This window comes from Dryobates pubescens, chromosome 5 (assembly GCF_014839835.1).
Source record: "Dryobates pubescens isolate bDryPub1 chromosome 5, bDryPub1.pri, whole genome shotgun sequence".
Lineage (NCBI taxonomy): Eukaryota > Metazoa > Chordata > Aves > Piciformes > Picidae > Dryobates > Dryobates pubescens.
Window position 1 is genome coordinate 19,173,775 of NC_071616.1, and position 21,908 is coordinate 19,195,682.

Here is a 21,908-nt window from a genome sequence, read left to right on the forward strand (position 1 = left end):
CAGGGGAAACCTATGGAAGACCAGGGAATTAAATCCAGCATCTCTTGTATTGCACACTAATGCCTTAATAGCCTTAATAACTAGATTATCCCCTCACTAAAAGTTGTGGCCCTAACCTTGGAGTAGTGAGAATTCACTTAGTCTTGAGTGGTACAATTCATGAGAATTTGCTTAGTCTTTAGTAGTACAAAGCTCTGAAACAAAAATCAAATTCTTCTGCCAGGAAGATGCAATTAGGTGTTTGTGCTTAGAGATGCTTTACAAATGGATATATCTGGGTTTAGAAAGCACTTGATCCATTTGCCTTCACAAAGAGCTTCACTGTAAAAAAGGATAATAGATTTTAGGACCCGTTTCACAGATGCTGTTATTTAATTTTGCTTTTCTTTACCATAATTGTGTTTTACCCATTTCCTCCCATCAGAAACCACCTAATTTCTGAAGGTTGCATCCTATTCATCTTTGCAAGTTTCCTGAAAATAACTAAAAATCCTAGGACCTCATTTAAGTTACTGTGTGTTCCTGATGTGTTGTTAAGCCTCAGAACCAAGGAAAACAAAATCAGCCTCAGTGCCCTGGGTCACCTTGTTTAGAATTAATCGAAAGCATAAATATTTGTGCTCTAGAAAAAAGTTTTATCTATTTCTTTTTAATGTTTATTTGTCCTTGATATTTTCCCTCAATAGCTGGGGAAAGAGTAGGGCACAGTGAAATTGGTGTAAATCAGCAGGTTCTTGCTACAGTCAGTCCTCCCAGAGGAGAGAAATGAAAAATCTCATTCAGGTACCCTGCCCCATCTGAGCATGTCAGTGGGGAATTTAAGTATTGCTGGTTCAAGTCAGGCAATGAAGACTCAAATTGAAGCCTCCCCTGCTTGTGTGAGCATGTTGAAGTGGGCATGGAAAGTGCAGAAAAGGAAAATTGCTGCTGAGTGGATTCAGACCATTTCAGCTCATTCTAAAGTTTTGCTTTGATTTTGATTCTGCTCAAAAAACTTTTCTCCATTACCCTACCTGAATGCAGTCAAAAGGTGTTTATGCTAGAGGAGCTCTTGGGCTTGTGTCAGTATTTGGAAGAATTTCTCTCGTGCTTTGCCATCAGCTGACAAAATACTCACCAGAGTCTGATGATGAAGAAATTGTGAAACTTTGTGAGCATGCAGAGATCAGAGGCTGCCACACCGCATCTCTTAGGGTGAGAGTGCAGCTGGAGTTCGCTTTGTGACAGTGTGTGTGCTCTGTACTTGTGAATTGTCACTTGCAAAAAGTGCTGGAGCAAAGGATGTGTCTCTCCAGACAGCCAGAGGCTTTGAAATTCAGCTGAGTGAACTGCAAAGTGAAATGCAGTCCCTCTCGTTTCCCATAAGTGAGGTGGTATTTTGGCAGCGTGTTTCACTCTCTTCATGTATGACTCAAATGCAATTCAGTCAGACTGTCTTGCTCACAGTCAAGCTTGGAGGGAGGGAAGAATGGAGGGACACATGAAAATTTGGTCTCAAAAGTTGGTGGTGTGTGGTGGAAAGCAAATGTACAGGGAAGGCTGCAGGAATTTCCAGGTCTAGCTTCAGAAGAGGAGAGAAGGGCTAATCCTATTGAGTTGCTCCATGAACTGATGATATGAAGTAGCAATGGCTGAGCCAAAGGCTTGGAAACTTATGCACGTTAATGCAGCTTAGATATTTTCACTCTCAGAGCCAGGTAATAGCAAGGGCTATAAAGTAGCATTTCCCCAGGGAACTGTTAGCCCTTCTGCACCCTGGATTTCTGAACTGAGTCTGCTGAAGCTCAGGGTGTCTCTTGGTGTTTGTGGGCCAACCTCTAATCTTAATGTGAGCTTTGAAACCCTTCTGGCCTAGCTAAAATGATCCTTCCAAAAGTGGGGCTTGGGCAGCCTTGCCTGTAGCTTTGTGATATGGAGACACAAATGAGAATGAAGCCTTTTCTACCTCCAGCAGGTTAAAAACATGCTTTTTGAGTTTAGTGACTGGGAAAATATGGTTATGTCCCACTCCAAGTGGTTTTATTGTGAAAAATAAATACCAGACAAGAAAAGAGGAAGGTGCAGAGGAAACTGGATGTGGTTTTAGCAGCCTGCACTCTCGTCCAGTGCAGGTGGAATAGCATGGGGCATGGAAGGGGGAGGAAATTAAATTGCAGTGGATTAGTGCAAAGAGAGGGGTTGAAAGATGAGGGAGCTCAACTCATAGCAAAGATGACCTCTGTCTTAGAGGAAAATGATGTCAGTAATGTAGTGCCAAGAATGCAAAAGAAAAACTTGAAGTTGATCTGTTTTTCTAGAGAACAATAGCCTGGAAGTGATGTTGACTCAAAAGGCTGACAAAAAAGGCTCCAGTTTAGTGAACTCTGCTGCTTCATGTCACTGAATTTATTTCCCCTCTCCAGATACCCTGGTACTCTCTGCACCCTGACAATACCACTAAAGTCTAGCACATACCTCACCACCGCCACTTCCCCATTCTCCTTTAGACTTTGCTCTTGCAGACTTGAAGTCCTCTTTGCTTTGTCACATTAACACCCAGGGGCTGTTGTGTTTGGGAAATTAATGCTTCAAACTCAGCAATAATGATGCTCTGTGGGTCACCAGGAACCAGGTCCAGCTCTGATGACTTTATGCACTCAATTTTGGCTGTCAGAGATCAAGGCGAAGGAGCTGGGATTTTCTTCCTGGCTTGTGCCAGTAGCCAGATGTGCAAGCTCACACAGCACTCGGGAGCACCATAAGGGAGACTGGGCCACAATTTAAATGCAACCTCATTGTTTATAGAGAGCCTTGAAACCTGACCAAAAAAGCCGCTATCTAGAAAGGATAAGCCTCTTCTCCCATTCCTATGAGCCCATGTCACAGACTAACCCAGAAACAGAGGTCTTTCAATTAGTTCATAAGGGTTTTTTTGGCTCGTTTGTGCAGCTAGCACACACAGTAGTGGTCAGTACTGAGGGTTCATCAGGCAGCCTAACTTGTCCCTCTTTGTGAAGAGGCATCACACATGGGTTTTCAGGGGAGCCAGAAAAGAGCTCAAGAATGCTGCAGTGCAGATGGCAACCAGCCACTTCATCTTCAGTGGGAGAGAGGTATGGGGGGCCCTTCCACAGTAGCTGAGATAATTTTCGTCTCGTTAGTTAAAAAAGCCACCCAAAACTTTCTATAGAAGTCTGTCGTTTCATTGCTGCCCGGAAGAGTGAATATGAGGTGGCCTTAGGTCCCTCAGTAACTCAGGTAACCATCAGACACAAGAGGTCCCCCCACAAGGTACTATAATGAGTAGTGTACTGCTTCACCAGCAATTTCTCTTGAGTTGATGGGGAAAAGTCTGTGGGGATTATTTAAAAATGTGGCCCAACTCTATCTTCATACAAGAGGTTAAATTACAGAGCACTGATGGTGAATTGTAGAAGTGATTTGTGTGTCAATATGCATACACAGAAATAAATTAGATAGCAGCTAGGGAGCAGGAGAGTGTGTGTGTGTGCATGTGTGTTTTAGGGTTTTTTTCTTCCCTAAATTTGCAGGTTATATCAGATAAGAAAAACCAGAATTTGAAGGGTGCCCTCCTTCACCACACCTTGTGAAACTGAGCAGTGCTTCCCTTCATTTCGTAGGAATTGTAAGTGATGGCTCCTAATGACAGCCTAATGTTTTTGGGTGTGCATGTAAGATCTGTCCAGGACTCCCTGGGGATTACAGGGTTGGTTGTTTCTTGCCATTCAAAAAGAAATAAAAATCAAGAACTTCTGATGTCCCTTGTGGTCACAGCACAGGGCAGTCCAATCTGGCAGCATGCAGGGTAGCAGCTCCAACAGAGCTCTTGGAGACTTGTGCTGTGCTGCTTGTATTTATCTGAGAATCTTGTTTCTTGTTTCTGAGAAGAAACAAGTTTGGAGAAAGACAGAAATTTCCTCTGGGCACTCCACCCAAGCCCAACTGAAGGGAAGAAAGCACAGTGAACATTTAGCTGTACTGCAGGAGGAGTGAACTACCCATCGTAAGGGTATGCTGTCATGGTTGCACAAATCCATGATGAAGACCCCATTTCTGTGCACTGCAGCTTATTTTCAGAAAGGCTGAAAATGGATGGATGAGTGCTCCATACTGAACCAGACTGGTTTCACTGCTGTCAGCAACTTGAAAAGGCCATTAATGAGGAGAGAAGGCAGAGGCCAAGGTTTTCACGCAGAAAGACTTAGAGGCACATTTTTTTTTTTAACATAATCTAAGTGAACAGTCTGCAGTGATGGAGTGGAGGGGCAGGAGCTCATTTCAGACTGCTGGCAGGGATGTCTCAGTTCAGGAGAGAAGTGGATGGTCCAAGCTGCCTACTTGCTGCAGCTCTTAGCAAGTGTGGAGGATGAGATCTTCTGACCTGTTCCTTGGAGAAATTTATTTTTCTCTTGCACTACACTTGCTCAGGTCCAACACCCCCAGATACTGGTCAGAACTCTTTGTCATCTGCTCAGGTACCACAGTAGTGTCTGTGTCCTCCCTGTGTGCTAAAGCAAGCAGCACGTGACTCAAAACACTTGGGCTGTGCTTTGCTTGGCACATCCAAGCTCAGTGAGTATGTGCTTCCTGCTGAAGCACACCTTTTCCTGAAGTCCTGGGCAGTCAGTTTGGCCACGGCGTGAGTCAGCCCAAATCCCCATCTTTGTGCTCCCTGAGCCTCCCCTCAGCACTTGCAAGGTGTGAAACAAGGCAGTCAGGTGCGGATGGTGCAAGGTTGCCTACGTTTCCTTTACATGACTCTGCACAAGGCTCATGTCTCTCCTTTGCACTTGCATTCTACAGATTTCTGCCAGGTTCGTTCTTTGCAACAGACAGGAAAAGGCAGATAATCTGTTTCACATGCAGTGCTGGAATAGCCAGAATGAACTTGTTTCTGAATGAACCAGATGCTGGGAAGATTTTTTAGACAAAGATTAAAAGGAAAACGAACAACACAATGCTGGACCCAGTGAAATCAAAGAGAGAACAAGATGAGCTCACTGCTTTAGCCTTAGAGCTGAGGAGCCTGCTAACAAAGGCAGATATTAAAAATGCTTTCAAATATGCCAATAAATTATTCTCTTTGGCATCTCTTCAGAGTTGGCAGGCTCCATAAATCCTCTTGCACAGTTTGATTAAGCTTTGGCTGTCAGAGTCAGGCCAGTATTTGAATCTCTCTGTGAAACTCTATGCCAGATCTGTGTAAATATTTTTTTTCTCTTTATTTTGTGTTTTAGAAAGGCTTTCATCTTTCATTTCCTGGTTGGCTCGAAAGCTTCGGCAGCAAAAGCAGGATTCTGGAGCCTGTCGCTTCCCAACTGGGAAGGAGTTCTGCAGTTTTAAATTATCTTTTGTCTAGACCATATTTGCCATTAACACACTGTCGTGAAGTGTCAGTGTTCTGCTCCACCAGATTACCTTCTTACCTCTTTTGCCTGAGCTTGCACATCCATCTCTGTAACATGCTGTCTCTTACTCTTTGCCTCCTAACTCTCAAACAACAAACAGCTTTCCCAGTGATTTTAATCTCTTCTATGGACTGATCACACTCCTTTCGGGAGTGCTTTTCTTCCCCACAGTAATAGCCTCATGCTGCTAAATAATTCACTATGAAAGAAAACTAAAGCCATCTCCACACAGCTTGCCAAGGCCAAATGAATCTTGAAGTAGTCATTAGGTCTTTTACCTTTCTTTTTCCAACAGGATGAAATTAGCTTCTTGTTTAAGCCCCTCAGCATGCTGGTTTTTAACAAAAGTTCCTAACCCAGCCTATTGTAATGTCAGGTGTGACTCATCCTCCTCTTTTCTGCCAGGGACTGGGGAACAAAGTCAAGGAGCATTCATTGTGCCGACTTGGTATTCCCCCTCTTTTTCTGCTTGCTCCTAGGTGCTTGGGCAGAAGCAATTACCATGGTTCAGCCCAAGACTTGTAGCCTGGGCTTGCTGCTCAACTCTGTGATTACAGACCCTTAAAGGCATTTTGGTGAAGTTCCAGTTTTGGGGCAAGGCTCAAGGGTTCCCTTAAGAACCTGGGTTCTATGTGGAGTAGGGAATGATTGCTGACTGATGGGACCAGCTCTTGCTGTGAAGCCATAGCAGATGCGGGTCAGTCCACCTAGCTGGGAGGTCTCAGCACCTTGGTAAGGGTAACAAATCTCCAACTATCCTAGCTATTCAGGTCTATTGGTCTTACTTGTCCTTCCAGCTTTGAACTTTCTGACATGATGTGCCTTTTCAGGAACTTTAAAAGAATTGAAATATAACCAAGACCACAAAAAAAAAAAATTAATTCTTTGAAGTATTTTCTTGGGTGTTTTTTTTTTTCCCCCCTTTTTCCCTTAATTGGCCTTTACAGGTTTGTTTGGGGCTCTTTAGTCCTCTTTGTACTTGACCCTATGTAAATAGACCACCCACGACTATGTAATAGATTCCTGGTTCCTCTTGACATGACTATCAGAAAAGGATTAATTGTTTTCCCATGCAACCCTAGGAAGATTTTACCACTGCCTAGAATGAGAGTGGGATCATGCCCCCAGCCTGTTAATAAACATGATGCTCATTTCTCCCTCCATGTTTCTGTTACTCAGATTGATGCATTGATTTAGTAATTGACCTGCCTATCCCCACGTTGTACCTCTTAGTCCACTTGGGGTCATTTAAAAACAGCAGCCAGCGTTTGAGACTGTCTGAGCAGCCCATGCACCTGGTGGGAACTGAAGTAGACTCATCAGTTCTGAAAACACAGGTTTCTGGAGTGATGCTGGGACCAAAACTTCTGTTAAATGTTTTTCATATCTAATGACTATAGTTAGTGTCTGCTTATTATTATTTATTACAGGAGTAGCAAAGAGGATAATTGCGTTTGATACCTGTGGCCTTTTCATTCTGCATTAGTGTTTGTTGATGAGTGGGGAGAGACAGGGAAACAGGTAGAAATTTCAGCACAGTGTGGAACAGACACACTTAGACAACATTTAATTCCCGTATTTTGGACCAAGGTCTTGGCTGGTGATAGTCAGCAAAGTTACTTTGGTTTACAGCAGCAGGAGATTTGGAGCCAGATGTCTCTCCCCGACATGTGAGTTGCTCTATCTACCTTGGTTTATTTTGCTTGTCTGTCTTGCTTAGCACTGTTTACAATACAGTTAATCCTTCTCCTTCCCTCAAGCTTTGACTGGGCAGCATTGAGCAGCCATCTCTGCATTAGGGGAAGGCGAGATCAAATTTGTCTGCTTAATATCCACTGTGCTGACATTTTGTCTCTCTTGCCTGCAGCTGGCATGTGACTGCTCTCATGCTCATTGTTACAGTCTTCTGCCTTTCGGGAGCATGGCTGAAGATTGGGTTTTACCTCCCTTTCCATTTCTCTTTTTATCTGGAAAAGGAAATGACAGATTGTACACTCTTTCTTCCTCCTCCCCTCCTTAAATTCTTTTCAGGACAGTCTTGAACTTTTAAAACCTGGCACTGCACTCTGTGGATCTTCTCTGCAATGAAGGATTTCACCTGCTCACAGTTTTCTGTAGCACCCTGTGCATGGGTGGGTCACAATCTGGCTCAGCACCACAATGAATTGCATTAGTACAAACCAGGGCTTTTAGCAATCATTTCTGCTGTGAGGAGGGTATAAAGCCGGAAGGCCACGTGCCCTCTAATGGCTGCAATCAGAGAAGATCCCCAGTGTAAAACAGAAAGAGAGTTTGAGAGCACTGCAATGACTCCAAGTCCTATTCTGAGCAGCACAATCATCACTGAAGGTCAGTAGGACTTGGGCTTCCAAATGCCTGGCTCACACCCACAGCCAAATCACTGCAGTTCATGTTACCAAGTATTAGCTGAGCTGCTGTAGATAGAGCTTCCATGGGACATCCCTCTTGACCACTTTGCTCCCAGAGCAGTGGAGCCTTAGGTGACACCATTTAGTGAAAGCAGGCTGGGCTGTCTCCCTTGCTTCCCATAACATATTTGTGTGTCTGAGCCCTGGAATGCACAAATGTACAATGAAGTGAGGCATGACTGTGAGCACTGCCCAGGCAGGACTGTGATGGAGGGTGATGGGAGCCCTGCCCAAGAGAGCAAAAGACAAAACTGTCTCAAAACAAGCAGCTTTGTATTAAAAAAGAAAGGGGGCTGGGGGGTGGGTAGTAGGGAGAAAAAGAAAGTCTCTCTGCTATGCTAATGTCTCCTGGCTTCCAGTCATTAAAAATAATACAGACATTAGCAGTCAGACCCATAGAGCCATCTTTCTTCTCCTCTCTTTGGGGAGGGTGAAGGCTAATGAAACCCCAGACTGCAGGTTTGTTTGCCTTACATAATAGGTGGCCAAACTGTTTTCAGCAACTTCAGCTTTCAGTGGAGAGATTCACGGAGGGAAGCCTTAATTAGAGTAATTGCTCTATTTATATAACGATTCCCTTTTGTCTGAGATCAAATAGATCTTTGAGAAATCTTATTTCCTTTCGAGTTAATTTCTGCCCTGTTAGTTTAGCTCATGAATCTTAATGAAGATGAGTGTGTTTGGTATCTCCTGATCTCCCCGCTCTCCCTCATTACTAGAGGGGAGACTGTGGGGCTCTAATCTCTGCTGCTGCTGCTTTGGGAGAAACACTAACAGGCAGGAAATGTTAAGAGCATGAACAGGGAAATCTTGCTTTCCTTTAGTGGTTTGGGTTAGACTGTTGCATTGGCACAGTTCTGGATAGGGGTCCTCTGAGGCATGTGATGTGAGGGAGAAGAGGTGAGACTGAGGGTCTGCCATTGAATCTGTGACAAGCTGTCCTTGGGGTCCTGGCAAAATGAAGTAATGAATTTGTCTGAGTCCCTGCCTGTAGGAAGGAGGAGAGCCTACATCTCTGCCATGTGCTTGCATTTGAAAGATGAGCTACTCAGGAACATGGCCTTTCTCTTACAGGCTAAATTGCCCAGCCCAGGGCAACAGAATCCTCATGGGAGCTGGTGCATCTAAGATACTCTTTAATACAAGAAATAATGCTTCTTTTCCTCATCCAGATGGCTGACAATATGAAGGGAATGTCTGAGCAGAAAGTTGTATTCTGCTTCCTGCAAAGCATTATTTCTATGAAGGGCTCTGGGCTTGTCTATGTTTTCCTAGAATGTGATCCAATTTCATGCAATCTAGTCACTGTCATATTAGTTTGGAAATCAGTTGTTCTGGTTTGCATACGTAAATCCTGTCAGAGATTCCAGTATTTAGGGAACTTGTAAATTCAAGGAAATTAGTGCTTAGAAACATCTATTTTGTGTAAACATCACTTTGCCAACTTCCAGACCATTAGACTGGTTTGCATACTCAGCCTCCTGAAACAGAAGTGGCAATGGTGCATGTGAGCAGCCCTGGAGAAGTCCAGTACAGCCTTGCCCACCATGCTAGGGGACATGGAACCCATCCCATCATAGTCCAAGCTATGTAGTGGGTGAAGACAGGACCAGTGCAGGTCTCCTGCTCTCCCTCACTTGCTTGTGGGCTGAGCTTCCAAGGTTGACATATTTTTTATTTTATTTTATTTATTCCCCCCCCCCAACAGTTGGCACTACTGTGTCTGCATTTTTTCCTTGTAACTTCATGGGCCCTCTGTGGACTAATCTTAAGCTTTTAATTTCTTGTCGTGGCTCGTTGCATTTTCTTTCAGCACATGTTTTCAAATGAATCTTGTGAAGTCATGGTTTTGGCTCATTCCAGCTGCTGCTTTTGGCTGCGAAGCTGCTGAGAGGGTTAGCTGAGGTCAGCGAGAGCCACGCTCAAGTTTGCTGCTTGGCAAAATGTTGTAGCCCAGAGAGGCACAATCTGAGGATTCTCCCAAGGGGCTCTCTACCAGGAATAGGATAATTCTCCGTGGCTGTTTGTGATCACAGAGCAAGAGCTTGATGGCCTGGTTCAGGTTTAAGATTGGGTAATCGTGCTGCTGGTTTTGCTGGGGAGCATCTTGGATTTGGGTGAATGCATGTTTCTTTTTGCTCAAGAATATCTTTGGTTTGCCTTGTTGTTGTTACTGTCAAATTTATTTCCTGTGTTTCGTCACTGAGCTTTGTGTGCCAGAGATTTGTGCTGGATTCTGGATTATCACACAACATTAGAGATACTCTGTAAACATTAGGAGGTGACATTTTGCCACAAAAAACCAAAACTTTCTGCTGAACGTCATCTCTCACCACCCACAAAAACATTGGAGGGTTGGACTTGGAAGGACATTTAGGGCTATTCAACCTATGAAGCAAGAGTCAAACTCTGGCCTTCCTGTGGATGCCAGGAACAGCCAGCCCTTTGTAAGACATTTCCAGCTGTTTCTGAACGCAGCTGAAGTAATCAGGTAAAAGATCTGCAGAAACCTTTCCCCTGTGGGACCTTCACATGTGCAGTGGGCAGTGTCTGTGTGCTGTGGGTACTTGGCTTTATTCCTTCTCTTGTATAGTTCAAGACATAGGTATTGGCTCCATCTACTTATTTCAGAGATGGGGGCTGAGATTGTAATTAAGTTCCTCAGAAATCCTAAGTTCTTTGTTTTCTTTTCTCTAAGTGCCATCAACAGAAGTGGCATGAGACAAGTGGTCAGATACTTCTCTGTTGCAGCAGAGAAACATTAGTACTGCTGAAGGAAGAGAGAGAGAGAGATTCATGGGCTTCTGAGCCTTCTGGAGGTCATTATAGCTGTTTTGGTTTTTCTGATGTACCTGGACAGCACAAACTAAAACTTTATCCAGGTTTTTGTCAGTGCAATAATTTCTGGTGAATTCAAGCAGTGTTTGAGAGGGTTACTTATTCTTTTTAGTAGAAACTGCCTTCAAACATTTAATCCTTTACATATGTATAGCTCTTACAGTAAGGCAGGGAACTGTGTTTCAGTGCAAAACATCAGTCCAGTATCTGTTGGAGTCACTGTCTGCACTCCTACTTTTCAGCCCAAATGTCAGGTAAAGACTGGAGCCACTTCCCAGAGAGGACACTGCACCCTCACCTGGCTATGACTGACCTGCTGTCTCCAAAACTGACCAGGAGATTTTATATAGATGAGGAGCAGCAACAGCCAATCTCCTGTCTTCTGTCACAGCCCCTGGGTGCAGAGGTGTGTGTGTACCTCCACAGGCTGGGTAACCCACCCGGCTGCTGCGGCTGCCCAGAATATGGAATCGTATCTCACCCTACCTTGTGGTCCTGTTCAAAGGCAACACTTTCCCTGCCAGTTCCCTTGTGCCAATGCAACTGAGGCCTCAGTGCTGCATACAATACATTTATCAGGGATGGGAGTTACTGATAAGAGACCAAATGTCCTTTGATGTCTCACCCTTTTGCTGAAGCAGGCTAGCTTGAGTCTGACTGTCCATGAAGGGGAAGCCTCTTCATGTTGTAGAGTGTATGATTTATACTGACTTTCAAAGTCCTGCTAGCCTGCAATTAGGTGCTTGCAGTATCTGGGAAACATGCATAGATAAACCCGTCTAGAGTGGTTTATCGCGCTGTGGGTCACTCCAGCCCTTGTTACCCTTGTGCTTCAAAGTCTTCTTCTTACAGAGCAAGAGGGGCAGCAGCACTGAGCTCATGCCTGACAGCTGGGGAAGGTGCTGTTTGAGCAGGTGTCCCAGAGGTCAGCTCACTGATTGATTCAGAGGAGTTTTGTGGCAGCCTGGCACTGCCCTCAGCAGCCAACCAGGAGGATGTGTTCCAGCAGTGGGTGAATTTGAAGCCTTCACTCTCTTCCTGTCTCCTTTGGGCATTCAGTGTGGAGTAGATGGTGCCTGGTTATCCAGCTGGTGTTTCTCAATTTGTGGGTCCAATCTTCAAATCAGAGCTGGCCAGTCAAACGTGAACAGTCATTTTGAGTGTCCAAGCAGCCCACCTGAAGGGATGGCCCCTGACTGATCCTCATTGTCCTAATAAGAAGCATGTTTTCATCAGCCAGGAATGCATTTATGTTGGCTTTCAGCTAGCTGCATTGGATGCCTTTGCCTGGTACAATTTTGGCATCCTGTGGAATAGAGAAAGCAAACAGGAATGTAAACAAACTTTTATATCCCAGGACTTGGAACTGGTCAGACAGACCAGTTTAGGTTTTGGTCTTATATGGTTGAGCACAAGTAGGAACCCAAACAAAGCATCTTACCAGCCCTTTGCAGAGATTACTTGTTTTCTTGATGGTGTTTTTTTCCCCTCTTCTCTACATTTAGCAGAAGCTTCCTGGTGTAATGGATGCAGTGGTGGGTCATTCCCAGCAACAGCAAGCTCTGATCTTGTTTGAGCTTTCTAGGTGTTCCAGTAATGCAAATAAGAGCTACTGAGGTGTAGATATCCATCTGTGGGGACAAAGAAGCTAGGCAGGGAATTTCTGGAGAAAGATGGGGCTGCCAGGATAATTCTGGCCTGTTTTGCAAACCAAAGAAGTTTAGTTCAAGACTTGCAAAGGCTTGTCTGAACTAGACCTCAGAGATTTCGGCTTGACTCATTTCTTATATGGAAACTGAGATGCTGTCTGGGAATCAGTATCCCACAGAAATTTTGGAGCAGTGTCTCTTGGGAAACAAATTGTGTTTGGATTCTGCTTGTAGAAAGGGAGAAGAACAGGTTGAAAGGGTTGGGGAGACAGAGGTCTGCTTGCCCTTGAGTTCAGCCCTGAAAATGCTACATAAGTGAGGTCTGAAGAGCCCAGAGAAATATGGGAAGGCCCCAGCTGCATATAGCCATGCTAGCTTTGCTCCTCTCCTGGTGATTGCTCTTACAAATCTGGATGGACTCAGCAGCTCTTATTTCTGATGTTTTGGGTGGAATGGTGGTTCTGCTTTAGGGGATCCTGTGGCAGCACACGTTCTTGAAGGTCTCAGGAAGTCAGAATGGAGCTGAGGTTTATGTGATAATGTCAGTGGAATCTGGAGTCCCACAAAGTTCCAGCTGTGGATGCCTCATCTATTTTGCCTCTGAAGCTCCCTCAGGATGGGGTTTTGGGGTGACTTCTAAGACAAATCTGGTAGTTATCTTTCTTCCCCATCTTCTCTGTAGGTAAGGAATGACTGAAGCTTTTATCTGCTCATCCTAGGAGAATTTGTGCTTTCTGAAAAACTCCTACAGTCAGAGTGAAGCTGGTCTCTCACTTGCACCTCCACTTCTCGTTTCCCTGTTGCTGAGATGCAGCAGACTTGGTCACTGCAGAAACAGTGACCGATTGTCTGGTTTGGCTGGTTCAGCTGTTTGCTAAACATAATGCTCTTTCATCTTCGAGGAAATCGTCTGGACACCTCCACCAGAGTGGAGCTTGCTTTATGCTGCTGTTTCAAAAGGCAAATAAAAGCGGCTGCTTTTTCAGTTTACACATAACCTGATTTCTCTAATGAATTAGAAATACTTGAGAGGAGAGGAAAGGTTGGTCCTCACTGAATTTTTTAAGAACTGTAATCCTAAATTAACAAGCCAGCTAGCTCTTTTCCTGCCAGAGGAAAGGATTCTCCTTCTCCCCCAGTATTTCCCTTGTCCTTAAGAAATACCTGCAACACTCACACTTCATCACTCTTCTTGGGACTTAAAGGGCACCTGCCAGGGCCTCTTGTACTGCGTGTGTGATGTGAGGCTTCTCTCATTGCTCCCTGGCAAATCAGGGTACTTTGGCTGAGGTTTCAGATTTTTGTTCACTGGTAGTGGAGGAAAAATATTTTTAAACAAATAATTTTTTAGAGTTTTTTCCATTGAGTGAGAAGACAGTCACCTGTCTGCTCTCAGCTGCTCAGAGTTTGAGGGGACTCTAAAAGCCGGTACCTCACTCACTTTCCTGTTTCCTGAGATGACAGGAAGGAAAGTGAAGGCTTCTGGCTGCGCTTCAGCCACCTGAAGCTTAGGAAAAAGAGACAGCTCAGGACTGACTCCTGTCCAAAGCCTGGCTGGCTGGCGAGCAGCATTTGAGAGCAAGCTTGTATTCTAGAGAAAGTAATGCAGAAGTAAATAGCCACCAAAATCTTTGTTACAAATGATGCGATTGAACTTTCTTTTTATACTGTGGTAACCAAGTATTTGACCAAAAGAAAAAAAAAAAAAAAAGGACCAAGGAAAAATACACCTCGACCTCTTCCTCTAGGGAATGAGGCAAGTTCCTTGCGCATGGTTCCTGTACAATGAAGTTGAGAAGTCTGGCCAGGAACTGGGTTCAACAGGAAAGCTGAGGACAAGCTTTTGTGTGACTACTAATAGTCCTTCTCCTGTGTCCCTGCTGGATGGGAGGAAACAAACAGCCTTTTTTCTTTTGCAGTTCATGACAAAGAACCCCAACATGAGGCTGGGCAGCCCGGGGCTGGGTGGTGAGAGTGCAATTCTGCGGCACCCCTACTTCAAAGATCTGGACTGGGACCTGCTGAACCAGCGTCAGATGGAGCCACCGTTCAGGCCACGAATTGTACGTGGGAAGGAGGTGGGCAGGGAGGGATCCTGGGGGTGATTTTCCCTCTTTGGGGCTCTGTAAGCAAGTTTATTCCTGTGAGATAGGAAAGGAGGTGAAGGCTCTGGTCTTGGCTTTTTGTCTGGTTGGCCACATTAAATTATACTTGTCACTTTTCCCCTCTGTGCTTGATAATCAAAGGTTACTCAGCCTAAAGGTGCCTAAAGGTTTGTAAAAGCAGCTGCAGCAGGTTAGGCATCAAACTACCCTTCACCTTACCCCAAACATAATGCAGGTAAGTAATTCTCAATTTGACCACCCACTTCCCGACTGAGCTGTCTGTCTTTTTTCTTTGTCTGTACAGCACTAGCAGAGTGCTCCCTGCTCAGGTCACTGTTAGCTCAGTGGTTCAAATGGCAAACAGGTTGCAGAAGGGACAGTGTTGCTGCTTTTCTGATGGGTGCCATGTAGCCCGAAGGATGTGCCTTTCCACATCCTTTGTAGAGCCTTTCCAAGGCTATCTCTGTGGCTTCCTTGCCCTGGAAATTGTGACTTGGGGTGACTTTGTCTCATGTTGTGGTCACTGCAAACTCAGTGGCAGTGACACAGTCCTGCTCTGTGAAGCTCACTAGGTGCAGGATCAGGTGCTCGGGCAAGCTGTGACAGCTCGAGATCAGACCCTTGAGTTGTTTCTTAACCCAAAACAAAGACTAAGGGAGCATCCTCAGCACCTCATGAGCTGGGCATTAGACTTCAGTGTCAATAAAATATGTAGTTCTGGATATGGGACAAGCACATGCCTTGTCAGAATGTGCCACAAACTCTGTGTGTACGCATTGCGAACAGTCACACTTTCTGGTGCATAGCAAGGCACCCACTACCTGGAGGCAAGCCATGTGTCTTCCCACAGCCCAGCAATTTGTTATTGTGAGAGTTTAATGGCTGACACCCCCACACTCCCCCCAAACACATCTGGGACGCTCTGCAGATAAGGAGGGACTTTGTACAATCAGCTGTCTGGGGACACAAGAAGTAACTGCTTCAAATGACTGGGTCTATGCTGACACTTGAGGAAAGGAACTGACTTATATGCCCTGCCATGTCTGGGCAGGCAACTCTTCAGAAGTGGTGTCAGTTAAATCAGAGAGTGGTTTGCCTGTCAGAAGCCTGCAGAGGCTCTGAAAGGGTTTACACTGGTTCTGTGAGGGCACTCATCTGATCCCAGTCCAACGCCAGAAAAAGCTTTCAGTAGGCTCAGCCTAGGTTATTGCACTTACGACTATACTAAGGACGCAGAATCAAGATCAAGCAGGTGGTACATACTCACATCATCTCTTTCCTTTGTTGTTTTTTTCCTATTTGACAGAAGTCCAAAGATGACGTGAGCAACTTTGATCCTGATTTTATAAAAGAGGAGCCCATCCTGACTCCCATTGAAGAAGGAATTCTTCCCATGATAAACCAAGATGAATTCAGAAACTTTTCATTCACAAGCCCAGAACTGCAGCAGTAGCTACAGCTCTGGGGAAGGGCTGCTGAAAGGACTGGGGGGAAAGGAAATGAAAACTAAGTTTACCAGAAATTTCATTCTCAAGGAGTAACAGTGCACTGACTTTATGCAATACAGCAGCACCACTGTCAACGTTACCTTAATGTGAAATTGAAACCTTCCTGTGTTTGTAGGATTCGTGCAGCTCTTGGATCAAATATTGACGGGGTGGAACAAAGCTGATATTGTAGACAGCTGATGCAGACAGAGAATTGAATGCTGAGCTAGTTGGCTCAGCCTGAATGTCGCTGCTTGCAGTGGATTCAAGGAGTCAGCGTGAGCTTGAAACAAGTGTCTTGCAGCTCTGAGCCAAACAGACTTGTCACAATTCTGATTGTTTGCAAGACTATTTTGAGGAGTCCCAGCACTGTCCGGCATTTTGGAGCCACGATACAGCACCCATGGCCTGACTGAACCAAATGTTCCTACTGACTTTCCCTGTTTCTTCAGTATTTATTTCTTTCTGAAGCCACTGTTTGGGTTTTCCTGAGAAATATTTCATCGTGCTGACTAGCAGAAGGAAAACCCCAAATGCCCTGTGCCCCACACAGATCCTTCCAAACCCAGGGGAAGTCACATGCTCGTAGTGTGTTCCTGTTTGTGCGATATGAAAAGTTTTAGTGTTTGCATTCTGTGAAATGCCTTTTTACATCATGCATCTTCAATGCTCCTTTCTTTGCCTCCCGGCTGGCTTCAACTATAATGTAACTTGTAAAACCTTACTGTTTATTTAGGCCCATTCTATTTAATTATGCTACACAGAGCCCCTTTTGTGGGTTTAGTGCCTCATTAAAATTTTGATCCAAAATGGTAGCACTTGAATTATTTGTAGCACTATTGTGATGGGAGCTGCAGAGCTGGCCAGCTGCTTGAAAGTGGAGTCATTGGCCCACAGGTAATTCGAAAGGACAACTTTCTCCTGTGAGAACAATAAACCTTATCTAAGAAAGAGGGTGGCTTACTTTGGCTTGGATTTAAGAATTTGTTACTCACAGAGCACTTATCATTTGCAGCCTCAAGCCTCTGCACCAGACAGACTGAGGCAAATTTTCAGGGTGATTTGTAGCAACCGGATGCTCTAAGAAATGGTTCTGGGCTGTCCCTGATCTTCTGGAAATTGGAAGACCTTTGCACTCCTTGGCAGCCTTGATGCTGTATGTCAGCCTCTTCCTTTGCAGATAAGAATTACTGGAGAAGGATTTCTAACCTCCTGCAAAACTGATCGTGTTCATACAGTGCTAGTCGCCTGCTTTAGATTGAGAGAAGGGCGAAGTGCAACAGAGAGAGGCGCTTCTGCACAGACCTTGTACTGCTGCAGCTGTGGAGGTGACATTGGGGAACATGAGCTTTTGTCAAGGAAATTACACAGGTACAACCTTCATTGCAGCACAGACCCACCAGTATGTATGTGACCACCTTCTGTGAGACCAAGAGAAAGAAATCAAAGCTGAGATTTTCATGCAGGTGATACCCCTTCCCATCCATACCCTCTCTACTTTATTAGTAAAGACCCTTTTACTTCTACTTCTAGACAACTGACTGAACTGCTTGACAAGCAGGACCTAGGTTAGGTTACCCTAGACCTCTTTTTGATTTTGTGCTCGTGTTTTATACCAGTTCTCCCTCTTTATTTCCTGCATCTACTCTTTCAAGCTTCATCCTTTGGTTTTCCCTGCCTTCTGTAGGCATCTACTGGCCACATTGCAGCCAGTGAACCTCACATCTCTTTGCTAGTCTGTAGATAGCCAGATGCTTCAACACAGGGCAAGAGAGGAAGAAAGGCAGACACTGTAGTATAAGAGGGAGAAGAAAGAGCAGATATCCAGAGAAATGATCCAAGAACCAGTCATGCAGGATACGTTGAATTGCTTTCCCATATAGGATGAAGTGGTACAGGGATGAGAGCAGTTGCATGAGGGGTCTACTGTGGCATCTTATTCACATGTGAATTAAGAGTAGTGCTCAGCTGTCCAGTGCAGATATGTCCATAGGCAACTTTTCACTTGGCTTCCCACCCAGTTTCCCAGCATTATGACTGCAGCAGTGCTTACTTGGCAGGAGGTAAGTGCACCTAAGCTGGCCCCCAAAAGTGAGAGGACCAAAACTGTCTGAATTTTGTGCTTTTTGACTCTCCCACTATCAAGGATTATAAGCAACTTCTCCTTCCCTGGAGATCAATGGAGAACAGTAAGTGATTCCATTTTTACAGCAAGTTGGTGCTATCCCAGGGTTTAACTGGTTGTGTTATCCCTCGGGGTCCGGACACCTAGAATATTTTTTTCTGGAGAAGCTAGTGCCAGACTGTTGTCATTAGCATCAAAATGTTATCTCATCTCCATGGCCCCAGGATCTGAGCAACTTTGCTTCTATCATTGACAGTATGAAGAATGTGCAGTAGTCACATTTGGAGACCTTTATTGATGTAGCAATACCCAGCATGCTGTGTCCAAGTTGGTGGATGGAAACTAGGAAAGCTCCATAGGTATTCTTCAGGGATTTTTGTGAACTGTAAATCAGCTTGTGGATCTCTGAAAGATACAAAATAACGTCTAGGGCCACCTTGGGGTGCAGAAAAACCTTCTGTTTTGACCAGCCAGTACCTGCTTTGGTCCAGAGAGATTCTTCCCCAGCTTCACTTTTCATTGATTTCAGGTGGCACCAGGGTCACTCCACCCTACCATCACCCTCATTGCAAAGCACCTGACAGATCCATGTTTGGATTATGAGCTAATATTCTGCTATAAAGTAGCAAATTACTTGATTTTCATAAATTCATCTGGATCATGCTTCATAATTCAGGACATCTCTTCCCCTCCATTGCTTGCCTGCAGCTCTCATGTCTATGTAATGATTTCAGCCACTTGAGTCAGCAGATCTTGAGTTGACCATGTCTAGCCAAGATCGCTGAACTCTCCCATACTTTTTATGAGGAGTTGCCATTTCAACCATGTTTCCTCCAGACTCTGTTGGCAGCTTGGATGAAGATCAGCTCATTAAAAAGTATCTATGGAACAGCTTTGGTTTTGAAAAAGCTGAATTAGTGTTTACGCTGCCATTGAATATGTAAAGAAATATTGATTATTGTTTTTGAAACAAAGCAGGGATACAAAAAGAAAGTTTTTCTGTGAGCTACCCTGCCAGCACTCTTGGCTTCATTTCTTGCCTGAGTGGATGCAAGATGGTTTTTAGTCTGTTAATTTGGTCCAGGCTTTAGGAGTGCATTAAGCTGGCAGCCATGGGTTCATAAGGTTTACAGTCCTTGTATTTGCTCCAGTGTGAAAACTGGCAGAAGAGCAAATTATAATTAGTTCCCTTTGCAGTGCTTTTAGTGCCTGCATGAAAAGGGAAGGTGCCTTTGATGTCTCTAAATTTGTGTTCTGTGCAATCCTTTCATTTTCAAAGAGATTCATCAAATTTAGCTATAAAATTCAGTGGTCTACATCTCATTCAAGGCCTTTGAAAGTTGAGGGGAAGAAGCAGATGGTCTAGAATGAAGAGATGAAAATCATCTCCCCTTTACTCTGCCTGGCTGTGCTGTCAAAGGCATAATTTTTAATACCACTGCTTGATAGGCAATGGGGGAAAAAAAATCTGACAGACTCCCAAGTGCCTGAGGGATTTAATGTTTAAAAAAAAAGGCACTTCTAGCTGCTGGATGAAGGTACTTTGAATGCTTTCTCAAAGGCTGGCACAGGTCTCTTATGCCTTGTGAAGTATTTTCCCTTGAAGTTGTATGCACCTCCTGCAGAAGCTGCTGTTTCTCCAGTTGGATATGAGAGAGGCTCCAGCATCTGTGGTATGAGGACTTGATTAGCAGTGCCCAGAGCCAGGGAAAATGAAGAGGAAAACGTGTCAGAGTTCATCTGCTCTGTCCCTTGGCCAGAAAGTCAAGAGCCGTTCTCTGCTGCCTGCGCTCTGCTGGTTTGCTCAGCTGCTCAAGTGAGTAGTCAGGAGGTGTCTGCTTCTCCCCGGGGAGATAATTTCCTAGCTTTTACAGCTACAATTCTTTCTATTAAGAACATTTCTTGGTACTTGGAAATGACGTGAATGAGATGAAAATCTGTCTTATCATGTCATTAGGATCCTCATTGGAAGCTGCTAGTCAGAGTTTGTATTACTAAATATACACAGGGTTGCCAAACCAAAGCATTCAGAAGTAATGAGTCAGGTTGTCTGAAAAAACAGCTCGCTCAGAAATCAAGAGCATTCCAAAATGATAAATGTCAAAGTATCTTTTTTTGTTAACATCTGGATTATGAATACTTTGGATTCTGATTTGTACTTCTCCACATAAATAGTAGCCAAAATGTTGTTTAATTATAATTTTTTTTAGATGAAAGGTGAAGTCCCTGAATTGATGTGAAGATAGACATTAGAGCTTGGAGGAAAAGGCCAAGCACCAAGAGATGGGTGATAAAAATGTGAGAACAGAGTGTGCCTTTTATGTATTTTTCCACCTCTTCCTATTCTTGATGTACAGCCACTGTGGTGCAGTCCCTTCCCCCCCCGTCTCAAAACCCAGGTAAGAGGGCATGCAGGAGGCATAGGAGTGAAGAAAGAGGAGAGGAAGGCTGAGGAAGGCCTTTGTATGCTGTGTAGCTGCTGTGTGTATGGCTTGCTCAGCAGCATTTCTGAACTTGCGCATCAGTCCTTGCACAAGCCTATCACCTTTTGCCTTCTGCAGCCTGTCCTGCCATTCCCCACCCACCCAGCTGCCCATCCTGCTTTCCCCTGGGCACAGCACTCTGCATCACCCCTGGAAGCATTCTTTTGATGAAGTCAAGTTTGTAGGAAGACCAGGAAGTCAAAAAGCAAGTTGTGTTGGTGGTTGGCTGCCTGGGTGTCCTGAATGAGGTGGTGTCTGTATACAACTGGAAGTTGAGGGAGACGGTCCCCTCTTCCATGTTGCATTAGAAGCTAGAAAAGAAAAGGTACATGAAGGTGTCCTCTAAGAAATGGTGACACAGCTCTGGGCTGTGACCAAGTGGATTTGAGTATATTTTAGAAGTGCTTAAGGACACTTGTAGGCAACTAGTGGAGATGTGAGAAAGTTGCTCTTCCATCTCTGCCATCATCCACACTGGGGAAGGCAGATGAAGTTTCATCAAGGACACTCAGGGACTTCAGATTCTATGAGTCTTGAGGATGATGGGAGTTAGAAGCCATTGGGGCAAAAAGCTGACAGGCATAACTGCTAAGGAGCATTCCCAAACCCTTTCATCCCAAGAAGGATGAGTTTGGGTTGGAGACAGACTTTGCTGTATTGGCTTCCACTGCGAGCAGCATGAGGGGTTTAGCCCTGAAACAGTTTTGACTTGCCTGTGGTGTCAGCTCTCCTGCTCCAGCTTTGAGCTCCCACAGCTGTTGTTGGCAACAGGTCTTATAAAAGTGGGGATGAGAGATTTTAGCAGTGAGTTCAGGATTGCTCAAAAGTAGTGACTCAGTTCCTTCAATGCTTCCTTCCCTCCTTCAAATGAGGGGTTTATTCATCACCTGGCTTGTTTAATGTGGACAGGGGTCAGAGCCTCAGTTGCCCTACAACAGTAAGAACTAAAATGTTTTTTTTCTTAAACAAAACCTGTTTCAGCTTCTCACTTGATGCCAGGAACAAGAACTCAACATTTTCAAACCACTGCAACAACAGCAACACCACCAACACAGCCACCACATGCCAAGATAGAACATTGCAAGGCTTGTCAATAAAGCCATTGTTGAAGATGAGCCAAGTTGTGTTGCAGTTGGAGTGAGAGGCAATTTGATCTGCCTCTAGTCTCAGACAGGAAGCAGTCTCAGACCTCCTAGTTGTTATAGGCTTGTCTGATGCCCAGGGATACTTTCTGCACAAGTCTTCCATTCTTTCCCAAGTGCAGGTTCTAGAAGAAAGAGGATATTAAGAACCGTAAGGCTTTGGTGCTAACCACAGACTTCTTCTGAACTGTTACATGATGTCATGTTCACCCTAAAAACTGCATTGCTGGGTTTGAAAACAC

The 21,908-nt window shown here is 44.6% G+C and overlaps 1 protein-coding gene across 1 annotated transcript in view; it reads left to right on the forward strand.

Annotated features, from left to right (window-relative positions):
• PRKCH (protein kinase C eta) overlaps positions 1–16,381 on the forward strand; it is a 117,060-nt gene extending 100,679 nt beyond the window's left edge. Inside the window, exons 13-14 of the mRNA XM_009903912.2 lie at positions 14,244–14,387; positions 15,736–16,381. Of these exons, the coding sequence (XP_009902214.2) occupies positions 14,244–14,387; positions 15,736–15,882 (291 nt within the window). The 3' untranslated portion in view covers positions 15,883–16,381. The remainder of the gene's footprint in view (positions 1–14,243; positions 14,388–15,735) is intronic.
• Positions 16,382–21,908: the final 5,527 nt, after the last annotated feature.